Source organism: Mobula hypostoma, chromosome 20 (genome assembly GCF_963921235.1).
Source record: "Mobula hypostoma chromosome 20, sMobHyp1.1, whole genome shotgun sequence".
Classification (NCBI taxonomy): Eukaryota; Metazoa; Chordata; class Chondrichthyes; order Myliobatiformes; family Myliobatidae; genus Mobula; species Mobula hypostoma.
This window is the reverse complement of record NC_086116.1, coordinates 57,718,154-57,742,210: the sequence shown is the minus strand read 5'-3', so window position 1 is coordinate 57,742,210 and position 24,057 is coordinate 57,718,154. Positions and strand designations below refer to the sequence as shown.

The 24,057-nt window shown below is 44.6% G+C and overlaps 1 protein-coding gene across 2 annotated transcripts in view; it reads right to left on the bottom strand.

The window, feature by feature from the left end:
- tmem209 (transmembrane protein 209) overlaps positions 1 to 23,401 on the bottom strand; it is a 28,078-nt gene extending 4,677 nt beyond the window's left edge. Inside the window, exons 1-11 of one of the 2 annotated variants that reach the window (XM_063072194.1) lie at positions 23,322 to 23,401; positions 21,427 to 21,559; positions 17,329 to 17,387; positions 15,783 to 15,914; positions 11,646 to 11,887; positions 7,811 to 8,015; positions 5,825 to 6,000; positions 3,677 to 3,748; positions 2,211 to 2,307; positions 1,534 to 1,659; positions 648 to 745 (exon numbers count right to left, since the gene is read on the bottom strand). In XM_063072194.1, the coding sequence (XP_062928264.1) occupies positions 648 to 745; positions 1,534 to 1,659; positions 2,211 to 2,307; positions 3,677 to 3,748; positions 5,825 to 6,000; positions 7,811 to 8,015; positions 11,646 to 11,887; positions 15,783 to 15,914; positions 17,329 to 17,387; positions 21,427 to 21,557 (1,338 nt within the window). In that variant the 5' untranslated portion in view covers positions 21,558 to 21,559; positions 23,322 to 23,401. Of the gene's footprint in view, positions 1 to 647; positions 746 to 1,533; positions 1,660 to 2,210; positions 2,308 to 3,676; positions 3,749 to 5,824; positions 6,001 to 7,810; positions 8,016 to 11,645; positions 11,888 to 15,782; positions 15,915 to 17,328; positions 17,388 to 21,426; positions 21,560 to 23,279 lie in introns of both variants that reach the window. The other variant, XM_063072192.1, reaches the window with a different exon arrangement.
- Positions 23,402 to 24,057: the final 656 nt, after the last annotated feature.

Sequence of the window (24,057 nt, the reverse complement as noted above, 5' to 3'; positions counted from 1 at the left end):
TTTGCCAAGATTCGGAATGACGTCTAAAATTTTGACAAACTGGTATGGGAACACCAATGGCCTTGAACAGAAAATCCTCCAAAATGTAGTGGATACAGCTCAGTCTATCACAGGCAAAGTCCTCCCCAACACTGAGCACATCAACATGAACACTGTCACAAGAAAGCAGCATCCATCATCAGGGACCCCTACCACCCAGGGCATGTTGTCTTCTTGCTGCTGCCATCAGGAAGGTGGTACATGAGCCTCAGGTCTCACACCACCAGGTTCAGGTAGTTACTACCCCTCAACCACCAGTAGGAATAATTTCACTCACCCCAACAATGAACTGTTCCCACAACTCTACAGATTCGCTTTCAAGGACTCTTCATCTCATATCCTTGATATCTATTGCTTATTTATTATTTCTTTTCCTTCCTTTTGTACATACATAACATGTTGCCTTTCACACACTGGTTGTTTGTCGGCCCTGTTGGATGAGGTCTTTCACTGATTCTATTATGGTTCTTGGATTTACTGAGTATGCCCACAAAAAATGAATCTCAGGGTTGAATATGGTGGCATTATTGTACTTTGATAATAATTTTACTTTGAACACGCCACATTGTTCATTCCCGCTCTAGTTTCTCACCCTTTTAGGTACTCACCGCAGAATCAGTGGGAAGATCAGTATCCCATTTCCTGGACTTGAATTCTCCTCCTCCACTCCATCGGAAAGAACTCATACAACCACCATGAGCAAGTTCTGCAACAAACCAAGAAAAGTAAGGAAAACCCTAAATAGGAAATTATGAACCACCAGTGAAACAATAATCTGAGCAAGTACAGTGACTTGTAGCTCTAATGTATGAGCTCGGATTGGGGTTGTCAATGGTAAGGAACGGAACATTTTCTATTGCAAGCACCCAATGGAAGCAAGGCAAGTGCAGTCAGTCAGATGCACCAAAAACTTCCACGCTATTGCAGGATTGCAAAATTCACCAACCCACTAACACAACACAGGGCAACGGAATCCACTGCATAAAAAGAGTGGAACAAAAGTAACTATCATAAGACCATAAGACATAGGAGCAGAATTAGGCCATTTGACCCATCGATTCTGTTCTTCCATTTCCCCATTCTCCTGTCTTCTCCCCATAACCCTTGAAGCCCTTACTAATCAACCTCCACTTTAAGTATACCCAATGCATTCCAAAAATTCACCTAAAGAAATTCCTCATCTGTTTTAAAAGGGACATTCTTGCAGTGAGGCTGTGCACTCTAGTCCTAGAATCCCCCACTACAGGAATGATCTTCTCCACGTCCACCCTATGTAGGCACTTGAATATTCGATAGGTTTCAGTGAGATTCATCTCTCAGTCTTCTAAACTCTTGGAGTACAGACCCAGAACAATCAACCACTCCTCAAACACTAACCCTTCCATTCCCAAGATCTTATAATCCCATCCCATCTAAATTTGTTGTTTAATGATAGAAGTCTGAAATTTTCATACACATGAACTACTGAGAAATAGACTAAACAGTAACACTTGCCTTTGATTCTCTCCACCAAGTACTCTTGGTTTGAGGTGATGTCCAGGTATTGGATAACTATGTTCAATGTTGGAAGCTGGGGAGCTCTTACCAGAGCTGCTTGCCTTAGGCTGCTGATACTCGTCTCTGGAAGGGAAAAGGCACAAATCAATTGACCCATTTTTATTGGCTTCACCTTGCGCCCCAAAACCCACATTTTTTTCATATATTTCCTTCCAACACAAGAGACCACTCAGCCTATCCAGCCGGCCCATGGAGCAGTCCCACTCCCTCACTATTTTTTCCTATAAACCTTTCTCCCCACATCCCACTACCAACAGTAGACCAGGGCAATTTACCATAGCCAATTATGCTGGGGTGTATTTGGAACACCCCATAGAAAACCATGTGGCCACGGAGAGAATGCAAAAACTTCACACAGACAGCAGGGGGCAGCATCAAACTGGGAATAGAAGAGCAAAGGAGCCACAGCCTTCACCAGGGGTACCCCAGCAGGAACAGCCCAATCACACAAAATCATGAGCTGAGCCCAACACAACCCCCAACCTAACCCCTGAGAATAATTGCAGCACCCAGTTCTACTGCCCTGTGATTTTCCTGGTTGTTGTAACTCGGCCTCCTTGATGGTTAAAAATGGCCATTATTCCCAGACACAAGCCCTTACAGAATATACTTACCACCTACTTGCAGCTCAGGACATCCCAGCCTCCTTAGCTGTGTGTTCACACCATCAATCTCTTTGACCAAACGATTCAAAATTGTTTCATTGATCCACTAAGTACAGATAAAATACAAGACGACAGGATCTTATAATGTTTCATCTATGCAAGTTAGTAAATATTTCCAAGAAAATAGAGTTGCGGACAAACATGGGAATTAAGGATGCATTAGGGGGCGACATGATAGCATTGAAATTAGTGTGACGCTACTACGGCTGGGGGCTTCGGAGAATGGAGTTCAATTCCGACACCATCTGTACAATCTCCCCGTGACCATGTGGGTTTCCTCACACAGTCCAAAGATGGACTGGTCAGCAGGTTAATTGGACATTGTAAATTGTCCTCTGATTAGGCTCGTGCTAAATAAGTGGGTTACTGGGCAGCATGGTTTGCTGTGCCAGAAGGGTCTGTCATGCGCCATATCGCTAAGTAAAATAAGAATAAAGGATTAAAAGGCAATAAGGTAGGCAAACTGGCAATGACATCAAAATGGTGTATACACAGCCCTTTTGTTCCTTTAACCTAACTAAAACTAACAATACCTCAAATGAAGGTATCAATTATTGAAGTTTGAAAGAGTCTCAGTCAGGTTATGCCCAGACTGCCCAAGGCAGAAGGAAAAGTGCTGAACTACCAAAACTGCTTCCCTCAATTTCTCTACAGATGGAACTCGCATACAGAGAGCATTACAATCCCTACTACTGCTGCTGCTTGAGTCCATCATGGACAACCAACTATAAAATGAAAGTAGAACTATTTGCCTTCACCAAGGGTTTCAATATTAGTCTCAACGAGCCAGCACCCTGAATGTACCAGCATGCTGATTCACGGTAAAATTGGAATCCCAAGCAGCTTCCATCAACCTAACTAAAATGCAGATCTCTTCATGGTTAAACTGTGGAAATTATTGCCACAGGCAGCTATAGAGGCCAAGTCATTAAAGTGGAGGTTAATAAGTTCTTGGTTAGTCAGGGCGTCAAAGGGTATGGGAGATGGGGAGAAGGCAGGAGAAAGGGGCTAAGAGGGATAATAAATCAGTCATGGTGGAGTGGCAGAGCAGGGTCAATGGGCAAAATAGCCCAATTCTGCAGTTACGTCTGCTGGTCTTATTCTGAGCAGAAATGGTAACCAGTTGCTTAGTGCAGATTTATCCGTTTCGACTGAAGTTGCTCATTTCTCTTTGCATGGAGTGGGCAAACCCCGTCAACACCCACGAGAGGGCATGGGAAGAGTAGCCGAGACATAGCTGCACATCTGTGCTAGCACTCTCAGAATTCCAAACAGAGTAGGCCAATGTTGTAATGAGAATAGTCAAGGTGGAGGGGCGGACAGATTCGATTAGGACTAATTTGCTTATGGGTTCTTCACAGGTAAGGCAAGCATCATCTAAGCCAGAGACTGAGGCTTATACAACTCTTACTTACATTCCTCAGGTTAGCCGTCCAAGAATCGAGAAGATCCAGCTGCTGCCGACTCATATTCAACCTGATCCACACCTGCAAGTTACAATAATCAGAATTCAAGTATTCTGTTGAATTATTCTGTTCCCCCCCCCCCACCACCTCTTGTAGATTCATTGTGTCTATTTCCCCTTCCTTTCAGAAGGATTCTTGCTAGCTTGCAATTCTGTAGGATGCATGCCAGGAAAACGTCAATTTATATATAGGTTACCAGGAGATTTGGTGATCAGATCTTAACATCCAAACTGTATCACAAGGCTTCCCATTACACACAGCAGCAAGGCTAGTAAGAGCAATGAGGGGTGCAAGTGCAGGCTGCAGTACTTTAGAGTAGAGAACAAACCCCATTTATGGTAATAACTCTATTGCCATTTTGCACAACTCAGAGCTCCAGTTTGTAGCCCCTTCACCTCTACGATTTGGCCTTCCATCATCTTACTCAAGCTGGTGGAAACCAAGAAACCACACAATATTCAATTAAGTGCCCTTGTATTTTGTTTTATAATGACTTGGCCACCACCTCTACTGAGGTGAATATCTGATATGAAAGGAATACGGGTGGTACAACAGATGGGAGTTGAGGCATGGATCATTCAATATCAAACTGAATGGTGCAACAAGTTCACTACTCAACATTATTAGAAGAGCTGTTCATTCATATTTTAGAAACACTGGAACAATATATAGGAGCAAGAGCCTTTAATGAGAGTGACTGAGGTGAGGGAAATATATATATTTGTATATAAAAATGAAAATCTGAAAAAAACTGAAAAACAAATTTCATAATCTATGTGAGTGATGATAAACCTGGTTCTGATATGGGTCTCTATTGTGGACTGAGAGCAGGAAGAGGGAAGGGAGCAGGGAATCATGGTTGGGAAAAGGGAAAGGGAGTGGCGATTTAGTGGGAAACACCAGAGAGAGATTCTGTAATGATCAATAAACCAATTGCTTGGAATCAAATGACTTTGCCTGGCGTCTCAGGGCTGGGTATGTCTGCACCCACACCACCCCTGTCCCTGGCACTCCTTCTCTGCCACCTATCCCACACCCCCTCACCTTCATTCCCAACATCCTTTGCTCCCTTCAGAGTTACAAACACGCTCGCTGCTCCACATTGGCAAATACCGTACTGTGCATACTGTGCAAAGGTCTTAGGCACCCTAGTTATATATATATATATATGTGCCTAACATTTGCTTAATACTGTATTTCTAAACATCCTTGTTAATTCAGCCATCAAACGCCCTCCTTACATACTGTAATTGCTGCTGTTTATGTCAGATGCATGGCAGCAATTCAGAAACACATTTCGAAGCCATGTCCACGAGCTCAGAACAAACCTGGCCTAAGTCACATCAATGCCAGGTCAAAGTAATGATTCAATCACTCACAATTTTATCAAACAGTGCAGCAGGCTCGAAGGGTTAAATTCTTCTCATTCTTATCGTTTGGAAAATAACTGGCATGCAAGAAGAATGAGGGAGGATCTCATTGAATATTGAAAGCGGCACACACAAGATGCTGAAGGCTCTGACCTCCTGAGTTCCTCCAGCATTTTGTGAGAGATGCTTTGGATTTCCGGGATCTGAAGACTCTCTCGTGTTTGTGAGCAGACTGAAAGCCCCAGACAAACTGGACGCGGGGAGGATGCTTCCTATATTGGGGGAATCTAGGACTAGGTGGCACACCCACAGAACAGAAGAATGTCACTTTAGAAGCAAGCTGAGGAAGAATCTCTTCAGCTGGAGGGTGGTCAATCTGTGGAAGTCATTGCCACAGACACCTGCGGAGGCCAAATCAGAGCGTATAGTTAAAGCAAAGATTAGTAAGGGTGTCAAAAGTTATGGAGAGAAGGCAGGAGAATGAGGTTTGAGGGATAATAAATTAGCCATAATGGAATGGTAGAGCTGACTTGATGGGCCGAGTGGCCTAATTCTGCTCCTATGTTTTATGGTCTTACTCTAGGTGAGTTAAAATGGATAGGAGAATAGAAGTAGGAACAGCAGAAAAAACATTAATGGCCAAGCACTGACATGGTTGCTAGAAACATAACTTTTCCCATCACCTTTACTGAAGTGAAATGCCAGATATCCAGATAGTGCACCATACCTCTCCTGCAAGCAGCTTGGAGCCCAGATCTGTGTCATCCTTGTGAGCCGAAGGAGCCTGGGAGCGGCTAGCGAGCTGGTACTGAAACTTGCGCAGTGACTGTGCATAGTCAACACTACTGCGGCTGTAGTTCCAAAAAGTTGGACTACTGCTGTTGGACGGACAATCAGGACTCCCTGTGTGCACACATTAAATAAACTCAGATTTCCAGCAAATAAAAGTCAGACAACGAAAATCATTCGGTTCCCCAATCTCCTACAGTTCAAGCCAGACTATTTTGAGAAATGAAGCACAACACCACATTATCTATAAAGAATGTCCTCACTTTCAAAATACTACAACCTTATATTGGCAGGGACATTCTCTTCACTCCCAGCTTAATTTGATGGAATAAATCCTTGCCCTTTCCCCCCCTTTCTCCTTCAAGGCTGTGGACCAAGGCAGTGTCTGATAAATTACCCAAGTGCTCATTCATCAATATGCGAAGGCAAGAAAGCTAGTGAGGACAGCATCACAGTAAGGCTTAACGTAGTTCTGAGATAACACACACCAGCTCTTGCCCTCAAAGCACAGAAGTACTGAAACCAACTGCAGTCATCGATTTTATACCAGCAGTGGGGAACCAATAATATGGATCATAGCCCAGCTGCTTGAGTTTATCAATTGGGGAATGATCAAAATTGCACACAGCAATTAATAGCAACGTCTGTGGGCTACTAGGAGACCTTTGCACAAGGTTCCCCTCTTCTTGCACAACACCTGCCAATTTACAATAAACAGAAAGATATTCTCAAATATCAAGAATTCCCCTCCTCCAGCATCTCATCCCTTTTAAAGATCTGTGCCACAATACTCTAGTTATTGCAGAACAGGCCTCCAGTAAATTCATGAGAGAAAAAAAATTTGGAAAATGTCAAAAAAAGATGCTGGTCCAATCACAGAATACAATACAGAACATTGCCATTTGGTCCACTGTGCCTGTGAGCTCGTTGAAGGAGGTCTTGATTAATTCCACCACCTCTGCTCTTTCCCACACAGCTATTATGTTCACAGGAGCAACACACATGCTCGAGGAATTCAGCACGTCAGGCAGCACCTATGGAGAGGAATAAACAGCCAATGTTTCAGGCTGAGATCCTTCACCAGGACTGGAAAGGAAGAGGGAAGAAGCTAGTATTAGAAGGCGGAAGGAGGGCTTGCAGGTGGCGCTGGACCCGGAAGCGGAGGTTCCCAGGTTCGAAACCAGTCCGGTCCGCTCCTGAGTACGCTTTCCATCCATGCCAGGTTGAGTGGCCAGATCGCAACTCGACCTCGTAAAATAAAGGGAAAAATACTGTGAAAATGTCTGTGTGAGGAATGGCGCGCCCCGCAGTCTCTCTCTCGCTCCGCGCCTTGTAAAAGCCATGAAAAAGACATCATCACAGACGCAAGCACGCACATGCACGGACAGAGTCGCAGGCAAATGCCAAAAAAGACAGACAGCAGAAGGAGGGGAAACAGTACAAGTGGGAAGGTGACACCTATAGGTGGGTAGTTGGGAGAGGCAGCAATGAAGTAAGCAGCTGGGAAGGTGGAAGGGCTAAAGGCCTGACAAAGAAAGGATCTGGTTGGAGAGGGCTGTGGGCCATGGAAGAAAGGGAAGAAGGGGCACCAAAGGGAGATGATGGGCAGGCGAGAAAGGGTGAGAGGGAAGTCAGAATGGGGAATGGAAAAGGAGAGAAAGAAGAGGGGGAGAAATTACTGGAAGTTAAGGAACTCGATCTCAGAATGTTTTCATGCACTAACCATAAATGGATTCTGATTGCAGGAAGATTTACTCAAAGTTCCACTGGCCTACCAGTCAAGATTCATATCCATAAATGGGGTCCCATCATCCGTGGTGGGGAACAAGACTCAGTACAGATCTGGCATAAAATAGAGTCCCTCCTGTTCAGTGTAGTTCAGATTGTCATACAAAGAACTTAAACAGTAAAAGCCTTAACTAACCCATTTGACTGCGGCCTTGCTTCTCCTCTTCAGAACGAAGGAAATTCTCCAGAGATTTCATATCTGTAACGTACTCATCTCGTGTGAGAGGGGCACTGTACGCGACTGGCGCAGACCGGTATCGAGCTCTCAGGCTGGAGCACTCGGAACTCGCAATGTTATTACCATAGACATAGGAATTTTGGGGAGGACTGAAACTGGAGCCCTGAACAACACAAGAAAGAAGTCTCCATGAGCTCAGCCGAAAAGAATTTCAGTGCCTCTTGCAAAAAAATAAATAAATCACCCCTCAATTAACATGCATCATGAACATTTTGGTATTGTCAGTCTCAAGAGGCCAATGGACAGTGCCACAGGGGTGATACTGATTTCTTATACAATGATTTATTTACTACATTGATAGCCTCACTTCTTTCTTAATAACTTTTAATTTTAAAAAGCCAGTTGCCCTTTGGCCTCTCCCCTCCCCCACACCCAAACAGCTTCCCATAATACGTTCACTATAATGAAAGTTACAGATTGCAATTTCACCTTTTCTCTTCAAGGAGCTCGAAAACTGAGAAACTACCCCACCTCACCAGCCAATAGCTTTTCTTTGACAATCGAAATGTTAAAATATAAATGTTGGCATTACCTAAATACAAAAGTAATTACCTGACCAACTTACCAGTGCAGAGACGCTATCGTGCTGGTGAGACTAGACTGCAGCAGCCTGACTACAGTACTCGGAAAGATGGAGTATCACCAGATCACAGGATGATAAACTTGAATTGTGGCAAGTATTAAATACTATAAGATCTAAAAATTGTGCAAGTATGTACCTCATACCTAAACAAAATCTAAGGAAAATTAATTGGGCTTATATCAACTTTTGGGGTGGCAGGGTTGAGATACAGTACATCTCTACCAAAGGAGGTTAAGGCTCTCCTGCCCCTGTGCTAGTTTGCAGGTCACTGCTGGGCAAGGTGTACCACCTGCCCCCGATCAGGGTCACATGTAGCCATGAGAGCAGGTGGTGGATGTATGTATGAGCAGCTGGTGCACATCACAAGGCTGGTTATGCAACCACTGACGCCAGGCAGACAATCTCTGAAGAGCATGGATAATGGCCGGAGTCATCTGTCTTGTAAAGACACGGTCCAGAAGGCGGCAATGGCAAACCACTTCTGGAGAAAATTTGCCAAGAGCAATCATGGTCGTGGAAAGACCACGATTGCCCACGTCATACGATGTGACATATAACAAACTAATGATATCAATTTGCTGTCCACAAGAACACCTGCAGCGTTATCGACATTACAAGTGATTACATTTCAAAATGAGCAAATTGGTTTGGGGATTGTGAAAGGTGCCTCCTCAGTTTAAATTGTTTCTCAACATCTGGTCATAACTGAGTTGTCAAGTGCCCTCGATCCTTGCTAGGCAATTCCCATTCATCACCATTTGATATGGGGAAAATGCAGGGAATAAGGGAAAAATAAAAGGACTAGACCAAGAAAATAATCTTTACTCTTATACTGCATTTAAGTATTCTTTAGATTAAAAAGTCTAGAGCTTTGTTTTGAATTGCAGAATTCAAATCATTACCACTGGAACTCTATAAACCAACTGTGAGACTCACTTTCCCCCTCTCCCCACCCTTGGGGAAAGCTGCAGGTAACTGAGGAGATCCATCGTGGGCACTAGCATCCCCCCCACTGAGGAGATCCATCGTGGGCACTAGCATCCCCCCCACTGCGGAGATCCATCGTGGGCACTAGCATCCCCCCCGCTGAGGAGATCCATCGTGGGCACTAGCATCCCTCCCACTGAGGAGATCTTCAAAAGGCAATGCCTAAAAATAATCATCATCTATCTTAAGGACCCCTATCATCCAGGACATGCACTCTTCTCATTACCATCATCAGAGAGGAGCCTGAAGACACACACTCAACGTTTTAGGAACAGCTTCTTCCCCTGCGCCATCAGGTTTCCAAATGGACTATGAACCCATGAACGTTACCCCACAACACACATCAAAGTTGCTGGTGATTTGATGTGTGTTGCTTGAATTTCCAGCATCTGCAGAATTCCTGTTGTTAACATTACCCCACTATTTTTTTGCTCTCTTTTTGCATTATTTAAGTTTGTAATAGGCATTCATTATAATTTAGAGTATGCAACTCAATGTCCACTTTATCAGGTTTACCTGCTTATTAATGCAAATGTTTAATCTGCCAATCAGGTGACAGCAACTCAATGCACAAAAGCATGCAGACATGGTCTAGAGGCTCAGTTTTTGTTCAGACCAAATATCAGAAAGGAGAAGAAATATGATTTAAGTAACTTTGACCGTGGAATGATTATTGGTGCCGGACACGGTGATTTGAGCATCTCAGAAACTGCTGATCTCCTAGGATTTTCACGTTCCAACAGTCTCTAGAGTTTACAGAGAATGGCGTGAAAAACAAAAAAAATCCAGTGAGTGGCAGTTCTGCTACACACCTTGTTAAGGAGGTAAAAGGAGAATGGCCAGGCTGGTTCAAGCTGACAGGAAGGCAACAGCAACTCAGGTTATCATGAATTACAACAGTGGTGTGCAGAAGAGCATCTCTGAAGGCACAACATGTCAAACCATGAAGTGGATGGGCCACTGAAGCAGAAGACCACAACAGGTTGCACTCCTGTGGCCACCAGGTTAGGTATAGGAGTGTACCTGAGTGTACTCTATGTATTGCACTGTACAGCTGCTGCAAAACAACTAATTTCATGACATACTGTATGTCCATGATAATAAACCTGATTCTGATGTATCAACTCAGAATTGGTATTACATACCAATTGGTCCAACACACTTAACCAGGCCCCTCAGCAGCCCTTCTGAGTATCTCAGAAACCACAGTGGACGAGATCAGCCCTTCCTGCAAAACTTGAATGTTGATTCAGACTCTATTGGTCTGCGTAGATAAAAACTTATTGAATCAATAAGATATATTCTAGATGGCAGTGCTTCAAGAAGCTGGGAAAGTGTTAACACAACGGCAGATGGAAGCACAAACAACAGAGTCTGGGCGACAGCACGACGCCAACAATGAGAAGCCAAGTGAAGGGAGCAGATGGCCACGACGGCCAGGGGAAAGGAGCTGTCACTTTCACATGGTACTGCCACCATCAGCCAAAATGGAAATGGAAAGTAAACACCTTGAACAATATTTCCAATTACAATCCCCTCATTTAGAGCCAGATGCTAGGGATTTAAAGGAAAACTTCATTTGCATTTTCCCCTTTGTGCTGGGAAGGACTGCACCCCAAGATGTGGGTGCAAAATCCTGCGGAATTCATAGGGTGCATGGGGAGCAGATGGCAAGAGTGCCAAGCCCTATTCAGTGTCAGCTGCAGCTTGGCCAGTAGGGCTCGCACAGGTCAAAAGGTTGTAAGTTCAAGTCCCACTCCAGAAACTGGACAGAAGTCAGGTTGGATATACCACTGTTATTGTAGATGTAATGTTAAACCAAATCACTAATTTCCCCCTCTAGAGGATGCAAAAGCTCCCAAAACACTATAAAGATGGGGGGGCGGGGGAGTGATTGGTGCCACATCGTCTTATATTTAACCAAAAAAGTTTTTCAGCGTCAGGCTCCTGTCCCCAAAAGTTTGCCCTGGGCAAATTCATTCTAGGTTTCTTATATCACAATGAAATTACAAAGATGATTTAGTGGTTATAAGGTTGTAGAAAATCCTATGCTGTAATGCAAAAATGTGGGAACATGAAAACAGTAATAAACCCATGATGGCAATTTTAAATATGAACTGAGAGAGATGTAACAGCTGGATAATCTGCCCCATCGCCACCTACCATGTTGAAACTGCTGCCCGGTGAATACATCACAGAGGATGAGAAGGACCCACTTCCTGACAAGGAAGGTGTCTGCATGTTTGGGCTAAACCCCGTCATACAGTTAGGGCTGAACTTGGGGCTGGAACCAATTGGCCGTTGAGGACTGTAGGATAGGACACTCTGGCCCTGCAAGGCACCAGGTGGAGAACTGTTGGGGGTAGATGCGGTGGCCGGCTTCCTCTGCGGTGTTGTTTGCATCACTGAGGAAAGAAGATTCGTAATAAAGTGATTAATAATTGGGCTGCGATCATAGAACATAGAACATACAGGAACAGGCCATTCGGCCCACAGTGTTGTGCCAAACCAGCTAAAAATCAAATCAAAAATCACCCAAACTCTAATCCCTCCATCTTCCTCACACTCATGTGCCTATCCAAACAGCTCCTAAAAGCCTCTAATGTATTTGCCTCTACTACCATACCAGGCAACACGGTCCAGGCTTCTACGTACCTTGAGTAAACAATGTACCCGTCACATCTCCCTTGAAACTACCCCCTCTCACCTTCAATGCATGCCCTCTGGTATTAGACATTTCTATCCTGGTAAACAGATATTCCCTGTCTACTCTATCTCTGCCTCTCACAATCTTACAAACCTCAATCAGATCTCCCCTCAGCCTCCGATGCTCCAGAGGAAAAACAAAACAAGTTTATCCCGCCTCTCATGATAGCACATCCACTCCAATCCAGACAGCATCTTGGTAAACCCCTTTGGCACCCTCCCCAAAGCCTCAACATCCTTCCTGTAACAGTATGCAATACTCCAGATATGGCCTACCTGCTTTATAAAGTTGCAACACAACTTCTTGGCTTTTGAGCTCAATGGCTCGACTAATAACAGCAACCTTCCTAACCTGATCAACCTCTCAATTTCCACCCCTCAGTTTCTTAACTTACACTGACTTTGATTCATTCATCACCTATGCTTACAGACCATAGTAATGCGCACGGCCAGATTTGGGGACAGCTTCTTTCCAACTGTGATAAGACTGCTGAACGGATCCTGACCTGGACCCTCCAAATATCTGGACCTGCATCTCGGTTTTTTTGCACTACCTTACTTTCCATTTTCTATTTTCTATTTATGATTTATTATTTAAACTTTTAATATTTACAATCGATTTGTAATCCAGGGAGCAGGAAACGCAGAATCAAGTATCGCTATGATGATTGTATGTTCTAGTATCAATTGTTTGGCGACAATAAAGTATAAAGATCTAAAATGCCCCGTCCAAAAGCACATCAATTTAAAAATTATTATAGTTTTTAATTCCATCCGTGACTTTGCCCCTCCTTTTCCTCTCCAGATCTACATGCCTCAGGATCACATTACTCAAATTCAGCCCTCCAATGACTGTAACTGCCTGGGCCTGAAGCTTTGAAATTCAGCAAACTTTGCCTCCTTATTTAAAACCAAACTATTTGTCATCTTCATCTCCCGCTGCCACATGCAAAATGTTCCTGTAAAGGGCCTTGGCACATGTTACAAGGTTAAAAGCTATACAAGACTCCAAGCCTGGCCTCTCTGCTGCCACATTTTCATCTTTGTATTATAACAGTCAACACAAGATGTCCTCTCTGTTAGTTCAAAGTTCCAACCTACGTGTGCTAGCTTTTCCCTGCAACCTCACAGAATGTTTGGCTTTTCCCCTTGTTTCTTACTTTAAAGATTAGCTTTATCTGTCACATGTACAAGAAACACACAGGAGCGCTGCCAAAGGGTTTCAGTCTGAAACATTGACTATAATCTTTTCATGGATACTGCCAGCCTGCTGAGTTCCTCCAGCATTTTGTGTGTGTTGCTTGGATATCCAGCATCTGCAGATTTTCTCTAGGCTGCGAAATGCATCATTTGTGTCAACAGCCAATACAGTCTGATGAAACGCTGGTGGCAGCCCACAAAAGCCCACTTCCGGTGCCAACATAGCATGTCCACAACTCACTGACTATTGGTACATCTTTTTGGACTGTGGGAGGAATCTGGAGAACCTGGGGCAAACCCATGCGGTCATCGGGAGAATGTACAAACTCCTTACAGACAGTGGCAGCAATTGAATCCTAATTGGTGATCGCTGGTGGTAATGCATTGCTTTAACCGCTATGATACCACACTACTCAACATCAACCACCACCCCAATGCAATTATATCTTCTGCTAGTCTTCCATTTCTTCCTCAGTTTTGATGTGTGGAGCAGAGAGATTAATAACAAGGAGACTGTCGTAGAACTTCAGTCAGGGTGCTGATACGATCATTAGGTAGAGTTTTGACTTTTTCTACTACAGATAGAGATTAAAGTAATGGACAGGTGCAGTAGAGATTTGTGTGGTGAAAGGCTGGCATCAAAAAGAGATTTGAAAAAGTGAGGGTTTCCATTCAGTGCAGTGATTTCGGGGTTAGAGTACACGGATAGTTTCAAGGTAACAACAGCTTATTAGAGTTATGAAGTCAAAGAAAAGTACAGCAAAGTAACAGGGTATTTGGCCCCGGTCTCCTGCCTTCTCCCCATATCCCTCATGCCCTGACCAATCAAGAATCTATCAACCTCTGCCTTAAATATACAAAGACTTAGCCTCCACAGCTGCCTGTGGCAAAGAATTCCACAGATTCACCACTCTCTTGCTAAAGAAATTCCTCATCTCCGTTCTAAAAGGACACACCTCTATTCTGAGGCTGTGTCCCCTTGTCTTAGACGCCCTCTCCGCATAGGAAACACCCTCTCCGCATCCACTCTATCAAGGCCTTTCACCATTCAATAGGTTTCAATGAGGTCACCCCTCATTCTTCTGAATTCCAGTGAATACAAGCCCAGAGACAACAAATACTCTTCATATGACAAGCTATCTAATCCTGGAATCATTTTCAAGAATCTCCTTTGAACTCTCTTCAATCGCAGCACATCCTTTCTAAGATAAGGGACCCAATACTGTCCTTTCAATTATTTATGGACCTGTATTCCCAGATCCCCTTGCTAATGGACAAATAGTTTTGACTGTTTCAACTGTGCTAAGGGAAATGAGCTTTACAGATGTTAAAATATGCAAGGGGGGGGGGGAAATAAAGAGCTCATCACACATTTGACACCCTCACCCCCTCCCCCCAAGGTAACGTATGCTTTGCGGTTGCTATTTGCTGAAGACTGAATTTGGACTAAGAAGGTCCAGCAGCCGTCACTTAGATGTAGGTAAAGTGTTGCTGGGGAAATACAAAGAGTTAATGTTTAAAGCAACCACTGAGGTAGTAACTTATGGAATTCTACCTGATTCACATGTACACTGGCCAGGTAAGCCCTGAATGCAGTGATAAGAAGAAAGTAGCTTTGACTGAGGCACAGGTATCAGTGTTGTCAAAAGAAGTTTCAATTCAGAAGTTATCAAAAGGTGTTCTATCCTGATCCCATTATGACATTCCTTAAAATTCTCCGGTTGTGCACAATACCTAGCTGATTTCTTCCCCAGCGCTGGTCCACAGTGTAAGAGGCCAACATGTGCAGTCAATACAAGGCTAATTACAGGAGGCTGGGCTCATCTGATCACAAACCTTCACTGCCTTGCGGCTATACCCATTCTCAGGGGAGTCTTCGGGAGTAAACCGAGGGAAATTCTGGAGCTGGATTCCTATGTTGAGTTCAACGCTGACTGGCAGCTCCTGCAACGCCGCTGGTGTCAAACTGTATTGGTCTCTGCTATTCCTTTGGATTTGTTAGCTGTAAGGAGAGGGGGAGTGTGCTACATGGGCAGCAGCTTGCCCTCCAGATCACTCTGAGCTGGCTTGTACATCGCCTTTGACAGCAAGGATGCAACTTCCATGGTTGACCCTGACCAGTGGCGGGTCACCATCACAAGGACAACACCCACAACACCACTGATGTCTCCACACCCAAACCCTGCTCCGTGCCCACAGCAATAAATGTGTTTGCCCAATTAACCCCTCAGTAGAACAGAGCACTTGGAGCGCAAGAAGCAACAAACGCCTTTTGTTCAGTAGCCTTTGAACTCACGTCATCCATGATTGCACATGGCACGAAACAAAGAGAAGATCTTTAATCCCAATCAGTACTCTTTCCTTCAAAGGTGCCTCGGCTATGTTCCAACTTACCCGGATTGATTATTCCCAGTAGCGTTTGCTGCTGTGGGGTCATCACTAGGTTGGCTGGAACTACAGCACTCCGGAAGTAACGCCAGAAATCAGTTAAGGCATTAAGACAAAACAAGACAACCAGACCGAACTCTGGAACAAAAGGAGAGAAGTAAATCGTCAAGTTTTTTTATTTAGAGGTACAGTGCGGAGTAGGTCTTTCTGGCCTTTTGAGTCGCACCCCCTCAGCAACCCCCAACAGCCCCGATTTAACCCTAACCTAATCACAGAACAACTTACAAAGGCCAATTAACCCACCAGCTATGTGGTTGGACTGTGGGAGGAAAGCCCACCCATTTCATGAGGAGGGTGTCCAGCGGGCACTGGGATTGAACTCTCAACTCAGCTGTAATACCACGGCCCTAACTGCTATGCTACCGAACCGCTATGCCACCGCAGCGCCATTACAAAGACTCGCAACAGAAGAGGTCAACATGAATGTACAATTCTTACTTAATATTTAAAACATTCCAACTAACATAGACAGAACACAATGCTCGTAATATCTATCACATGGACTGTGAGAAGCTGACTACTTTCAGCTACAGGCATGGACACAAGATTTACATGCAGGTTCTTCCACCGGATTACTATACAATCAGCCACTGGATGTTCAAGAGGCAGATTAGGACATGAGAAGAGAGATAAGGAATTTCTTTCGCCAGAAGGTGGTGAATCTGTGGAATTCAATTCCACAGACAGCTGTGGAGGCCAAGTCATTGGGTATATTTAAAGCAAAGGTTGACAGGTTCTTGATTAGTCAGAGCACCAAAGGCATGGGAATGGGGTTGAGGGGTAATAAATCAGCCATGATGAAATGGCAGAGCAGACTCGATGCGTCAAGTAGCCCAATTCTGTTGCAACAGTATGTTTTATGGAAAGGGCAAGCAGAGTTTTGTATCTATGTACTTAGAGATACAGTGTGGAATAGGCCTTTTAGCTGTGCCTCCAGCAACCCCCAACTTAACCCCAGCCTAACCACAGGACAATTTGCAACGACCAATTAACCTACCAACCGGTATATCTTTGGACAGTGGGAGGAAACCAGAGCACCCAGAGGAAACCCACACAATCCCTGGAGAAGATGTACAAACTCTGACATCCCATGCTGTAACAGCATCAGACTAACTGCTACATTACTGTGCCATTCATGTGATGGAAGCCGAATCCTAAATAAATTTAAGTAAATAATTTTAATAATAAATACAAAAAGGGAAAGAGGCTCTGTCGTGCAGGAGGCTGCAAAAACCACAATAGAATGCTTCTTGGGATATAAATTGACCTCATAACAGAGGTTAGGTTGAAGGGAAGAACCCAGGCAGAGCAGCAGCCACTTAACATGCAAGAGGATTCTGTGCATTTTCAAATAAAGGGGGGGAAAGGCTGCCGATCTGAAGCATGCAGGCAGAACCCACGACATAGCCTAACTGTGACTCCATCATGCAGAGGATCAGCCCTCTTGAATTGAATCGGGGCAGCAGGGTCACTAGAAATTGGAAATACTCACCAATATACCACAGGGGCCAGTAGTTGATCTTGTAGAATTTGTACAGCAATTTGCCAGTCCTGCAAAATGAGATTTAAAAACAAAAAGTTGCTTTTTTTTTAAAAAACACAATACAACCAATTTTTCCCCAAAAATTCCACTCTACATGGAAATGGGATACTTTGACTGAGCTCAGACGGGGGGGGGGGGGAGAGGTAATAACTAATGTGCTCACTCAGCACAAGTGAATATTTCCTGGCCCATTGTTTTTACATCGGTAGTTCAGTAAATATAGAAAGCAGATCATGAGTTTTGAAATTACAAGCCCTTGTTATGAGCTGACTATTAACAGATCAGCCTATTCACAGTCAGCCATTTATGACTGGCAGTGTGTAAGTGCGAGCGATTCCACCGGTGCTCTTTCCTGAGCTATCTGGTGAATCCTGTTTGTTATGAGATGGACTCTACTTAATGGGTTATGCTGGGACATTGTGAACTGTCAACAATTAGTGTGCTTAAGATCGTTATAGCTGGCAGTGGTAAATCCCACTACCTATCAAATGCTCCCAATGCATTTCAAATAGCCTCTGACAACCAGGTCCAGCTCCTGGCCATCATGTGTGGGCTTAGTTACTGAGCCTGGCAGAACTGTTTCTACTGACAGGAGAAGGAGCAAAAGTAGGTTACTGCTACCTTAAAACCAGTCACCTTGGACAGATGGGGCTCAGCAGCCGTGGTTGGCAGCTCAGCTAGTAGAAGGAAAGCTCTGATCTGAAACCTCCAACACCTTGCAGCTATACCCACTCATGGTGAAAACTTTGGGAGTAAACCCCGAGGGAAAAATCCAGAACTGGAGTCCCTAAGGCAGTCCTACGTTGAGTTCAACGTTGACTGGTAACTTCTACAACACTACTGGCGCCGTTCCTTTGGATTCATCAGCTGTGTGGAGAGGGGGAGTCTGCTGCACGGGCAACAGGTTACTCTCCACGTCGTACTGGTCTGGTGTGCATATCGACTGATGATGCTGCACCAACGTACAGTAGACAGCAAGAATGCAGCATCTGTGGTCAATCCTGATCAACAGAGGTCAAGGGAAGCAGAGGCCAGGAACATCGGAAGGAGTGGGGTGGGAAGCAGGCTCCAGGTGCCTTGATCTTGATCAACAGGGGGCAGCTACACTCACTTAAGGACTCTGTTATATTGGGATTTCATGCTCGTTATTATATCAGCATTTGCACAGTTTGTTTACAGTTAAGTTCCTGATGTTTACAGGTTACAGCCACTGTTCTATAGATTTGCTAAGAATACCTGCAAAAAGGAATCTCAGGGTTGTATGGGCTGACAGGTATGTACTCTGATAATAAATTTGAATGTTGAGAATCAGACACCCATGTAAACCCACACTTAAAGGTATAGCATGCAAACTGCACACAAACATCCCCCCAGCTCGAACTCAACCTGGGTCTCTGACACTAAGGCAGCCACTCTATCAGAGCACCATTGTCCCTTTAATATTTCAGATTTCTAACAAACGCTTTTTCTTATAATGTAACACGCTGTAAGATTTCACTGCTAATGTATTGGCTTCTCTGTAATGTTCCACTGCTGAGGTAATGGTTTCTCTGTAGCAGCAATGTCTGGGTTATGACTAGAGATAACGGGGCATGTTGGCCAATGAGCAGGATGTTGTTCTTTCTTGTGTGTCTGGGAGCCGGGAATTCGCTGGGTCTTTTGCCAGGGAGAGATGAGGAGAGAATTGGGAGACCTCGGAAGCAGTGGACTTGGAGCGAGGGTCTGAAGGTCAGCGATGATCGGAGGGGGTTGATGGTTGACGAGCGGCCTTATCAGTGAGCTCCAACCTTGTTTCATGAGAATAGGCCATTTTTCTTTTTTTTTACTAATCATATAGTCAAATTAAGACTATTAAAATTATAGTCAATTTTTTAATCGCATATTGTATACTGTTTGTTATCTTGTGGTACTGATTTGTAACAGGGAACACATCATGCAGCATCCACCCAAACGAGATTTCTAAGTCTGGCCGGGCCGGGGGGCTATCATCCCCCTATATTAAGCCGCTAGCCGAGGTGAGAGTTAAACAGTAAAATAGATGTAATTGAGAGGGAGGGCAGGGAAATTACACTTAGTGGCTACTTCATTAGCTACACCAGCATGATAATGCAAATATCTAATCAACCAATCATGTGGCAGCAACTCAATACATAAAAGCATGCAGACATGGTCAAGAGGTTCAGTTGTTGTTCAGACTAAACATCAGAATGCAGAAGAAATGTGATCTAAGTGACTTTGACCATGAAATGATTGTTGGCGCCAGACAGGGTGGAAGAGTATCTTACAAATTGCTGATCTCCTAGGATTTTTCTGCACAATAATCTCTAAAGCAGAGGTTCCCAATCTGGGGTGCACAGACCCGGTTAATGGTAGGGGCCATGACATAAAAAAGGTTAAGAACCTCTGTCCTAAGGCTTACAGAAAATCATGCGAGAACCAAAAGTGTCCAGTGAGCGGCAGTTAGAACATAGAACAAAAAAAATCTACAGCACATTACAGGCCCTTCGGCCCACAACGTTGTGCTGACCATGTAACCTACCCTAGAAGCTGTCTAGAATTTCCCTTGCATGTAGCCCTCTACTTTTCTAAGCTCCATGCACCTATTCAAGAGCCTCTTAAAGGACCCTATTGTATCCTCCTCTACCACCTTCACTGGCAGTGCATTTCACACACCCAGCACTCTGAGAAAAACTTACCTCTGACATCCCCCTTGTACCAAGCACCTTAAAACTGGGCCCCCTCGTGTTAGTTATTTCAGCCCTGGGAAAAAGTGTCTGGCTGCCACATGATCAATGCCTCTCATCATCTTATACACCTCCATCAGGTCACCTCTCCTCCGTCACTTCAAGGAGAAAAGGCCAAGTTCACTCAACCTATTTGCATAAGGCACGCTCTCTAATCCAGGCAATATCCTCGTATATCTTCTCTGCACTCTCTCTACAACATTAACATCCTTCCTGTAATGAGGTAATCAGAACAGAACACAGTACTCCAAATGGGGTCTAACCAAGGTCTTATATAGCTGTAACATTACCTCACGACTCTTGAACTCAATCCCACAGCTGATGAATGCCAACACACCATACACCTTCTAAACAACACTGTCAACCTGTGCAGCAGCTTTGAGTGTCCTATGGACACGGACCCCAAGATCTCTCAGATCCTCCACACTGCCAAGAGTCTTACCATTTATATTATACTGTCTTCAAATTTAACCTACTAAAATGAATCACTTCACACTTATCTGGGTTGAGCTCTAGCTGCCCAGTTCTGCATCCTATCGATGTCGCACTGTAACCTCTGAAAACCCTCCAGACTATCCACAACACCCCCAACTTTTGTATCATTAGCAAACTTACTAACCCACCCTTCTACTTCCTCAAATCTTCCTAGTTCTGCGGGCGAAACTGTTTTGTTATTGAGAGGGGTTGGAGGAAAAAGGCCAGACTGGTTCAAGCTTATAGGAAGGCAACAGTAACACAAATAACCACGTGTTGCAACAGTGGTGTGCAGAAGAGTATCTCTAAGGGCCCAACTTGTCAAAGCTTGAAGCGGATGGCGTACAGCAGCAGAAGACCATGAACATGCACTCTATGGGGTCCGGGAGGTTTTTTAATAAAGTGGTCACTGAGTGTATGTCCTGAAGTAATAATCTCCCTCAAATAACATATCAGAGCAGAACTGCTGACCTCATGGTACAATTAATACACATCAGAACTTTTTCCATTGTCCTGACATATCCAGAGATTGAGAAAAGTGCAACTGAAGTGTAACTGTTTTCTGTTTTGTGTAAATTATAAAGCTGAAGAAGGATCTCGTGCCTTCCTGGCGTATATGATGAATAAAGTCTTCTTGGGCTTCCAGCCAGGTACAGCTGTCAACTAAAACCAACGCTTCGATGGCAAATTCTGCCATCTTCTTCAGGGACGATGCCTGGGCTTGTCCAGCATGGCCTGGCTGGTGAGGATCGACCAGAAGAGTTTATTCACCAAATTATAAAGTCTTTTGCTATAATAGAAAACCAGAAGCAAAGGAACAATGACTTACATTTCCATGTAGACCATCCCTGCGAGACCTACATTGAGCAAGCCCCACACTAGTATCACCTTCCTGGTCTGTGCCTCCTTCCTCATCTGTATAGTCTGGTCAATAAGGACAGTGCCAGGTACCCGATCCATCTCTGTGGATGTCAAAATGATCATCATCTGGGCTTCAGTGAAGGATAAATTCCCAAATCCAATAATAATCAATAATCACAGGGTGGATATACTCCCCAAATCCAATAATCAATAATTACAGGCTGAATATACTCCTCAAATCCAATGATCAATAATCACAGGATGAATATACTCCCCAAATCCAATGATCAATAATCACAGGATGAATATACTCCCCAAATCCAATGATCAAGACAAAGTGCTTGGAGATTGCAAGCACAATCACTCTGAGCAGATGTTGCTCATAAATCAAGCAAACAGCAAGTGTGCTTTGGTTACAAACACTCCAGTTCTACAAAGCCCAGGAATGGGCGACATTCCCCAGCTCAGTATAGAGGCTTCAGTTGCACCAGACTGATACCTACATGTCAGCAGCAGAAATAAGTCACTCCATCCCACCATGCTGATCAAAAAGTATCCTAGACTCCTCTGTATCCTGTCTTTCACTAACCTTTCATCCCCCCCCCACCCCAAATCAGGAGTCCTTTCCTCTGCCTCTGTATTCAAAAACATTGCTTCCAATCCACTCTGAGGAACAGCTTCAAGGTCCCACCACCTCCTTCCCCCTTACATTAGGGGAATCAAAATCATTACGAGAGGGTTAGATCTGTCATGATCTTAATGAGAGAAGCAGACTCAATGGGCGAGTCATCCTTAATTCTTATATTTTTTATGACTCACTTGAGGGGAAAATAATCACCTCGACTTCATTTTTGTAACCCCTAAATCCAGATTCCCCTACAAGAGAGACATCCCCTTCAAACCCTCATCAAATCTTATATTTTACTCAGTCCCCTCACTTGGAAACTCCAGCCATTACAAACCTCCCCAAAACCCAACAAAAAACCGATTATAGTGCCTCCTGCCCCTCTGTTTCACCAGCAAACCCCCTCAATCCCCCCATAACCCAACAAAAGCCCATTATAGTGCCTCCTGCCCCTCTGTTTCACCAGCAAACCCCCTCAATACCCCCATAACCCAACAAAAGCCCATTATAGTGCCTCCTGCCCCTCTGTTTCACCAGCAAACCCCCTCAATACCCCCATAACCCCACAAAAACCGATTATAGTGCCTCCTGCTCCTCTGTTTCACCAGCAAACCCCCTCAATCCTCCCATAACCAAACAAAAGCCCATTATAATGCCTCCTGCCCCTCTGTTTCACCAACAAACCCCCTCAATCCCCCCATAACCAAACAAAAGCCCATTATAATGCCTCCTGCTCCTCTGTTTCACCAACAAACCCCCTCAATACCCCCATAACCCCACAAAAACCAATTATAGTGCCTCCTGCTCCTCTGTTTCACCAGCAAACCCCCTCAATCCCCCCATAACCAAACAAAAGCCCATTATAATGCCTCCTGCTCCTCTGTTTCACCAGCAAACCCCCTCAATCCCCCCATAACCAAACAAAAGCCCATTATAATGCCTCCTGCCCCTCTGTTTCACCAACAAACCCCCTCAATCCCCCCATAACCAAACAAAAGCCCATTATAATGCCTCCTGCCCCTCTGTTTCGCCAGCAAACCCCTCTCAATTCCCCCCCCCCATTCCCTCTGGTAACTGGTGCCGTTAGTGTGAAGCAATGGCCTGACCTACCCAATGCACACCTCCTATCTCCTCTCCATTCCCTTCATGCTCACCTTCACTCTCTCCATCCTCCCTCTGCCCTCCTCCTAACTTACCTCCCACTTTCACTCTCTCCTTCCTTTCATTCATTCACTCACTTAACTGCGACCTCTCCTCCCCACACTCATCGCCATGCCACCGGAAGTGAAGAACGCTTCCGCTGGCAGACGTCACGACAGCGTCGCCCGGGCGATTTGAACAGCAGCGGTAAACGCGGGAGCCGGAGCTGCTCATGGGCTCCCTCTGCCGCCCGGACACATGTACTACACGTCCTAGCCCGCGTTCTGGACCTGCAGTCCGGAGATTCCACCGCAAGTCCGCGCTGCAGCTTAAAACATAGTCATACTTTATTGATCCCGGGGGAATTTGGTTTTCGTTACAGTTGCACCATAAATAATAAATAGTAATAAAACCATAAATAATTAAATAGTAATATGTAAATTATGCCAGGAAACAAGTCCAGGACCAACCTATTGGCTCAGGGTGGCTGACCCTCCAAGGGAGGAGTTGTAAAGTTTGATGGCCACAGGCAGGAATGACTTCCTATGATGCTCTGTGTTGCATCTCAGTGGAATGAGTCTCTGGCTGAATGTACTCCTGTGCCTACCCAGTACATTATGTAGTGGATGGGAGACATTGTCCAAGATGGCATGCAACTTAGACAGCATCCTCTTTTCAGACACCACCGTGAGAGAGTCCAGTTCCATCCCCTCAACATCACTGGCCTTACGAATGAGTTTGTTGATTCTGTTGGTGTCTGCTACCCTCAAACCTTCACAAACCTTCTCTTTGTGCCCTGCCAGCAACTACCGCAGGCCAAAGGCGAACTGCTAC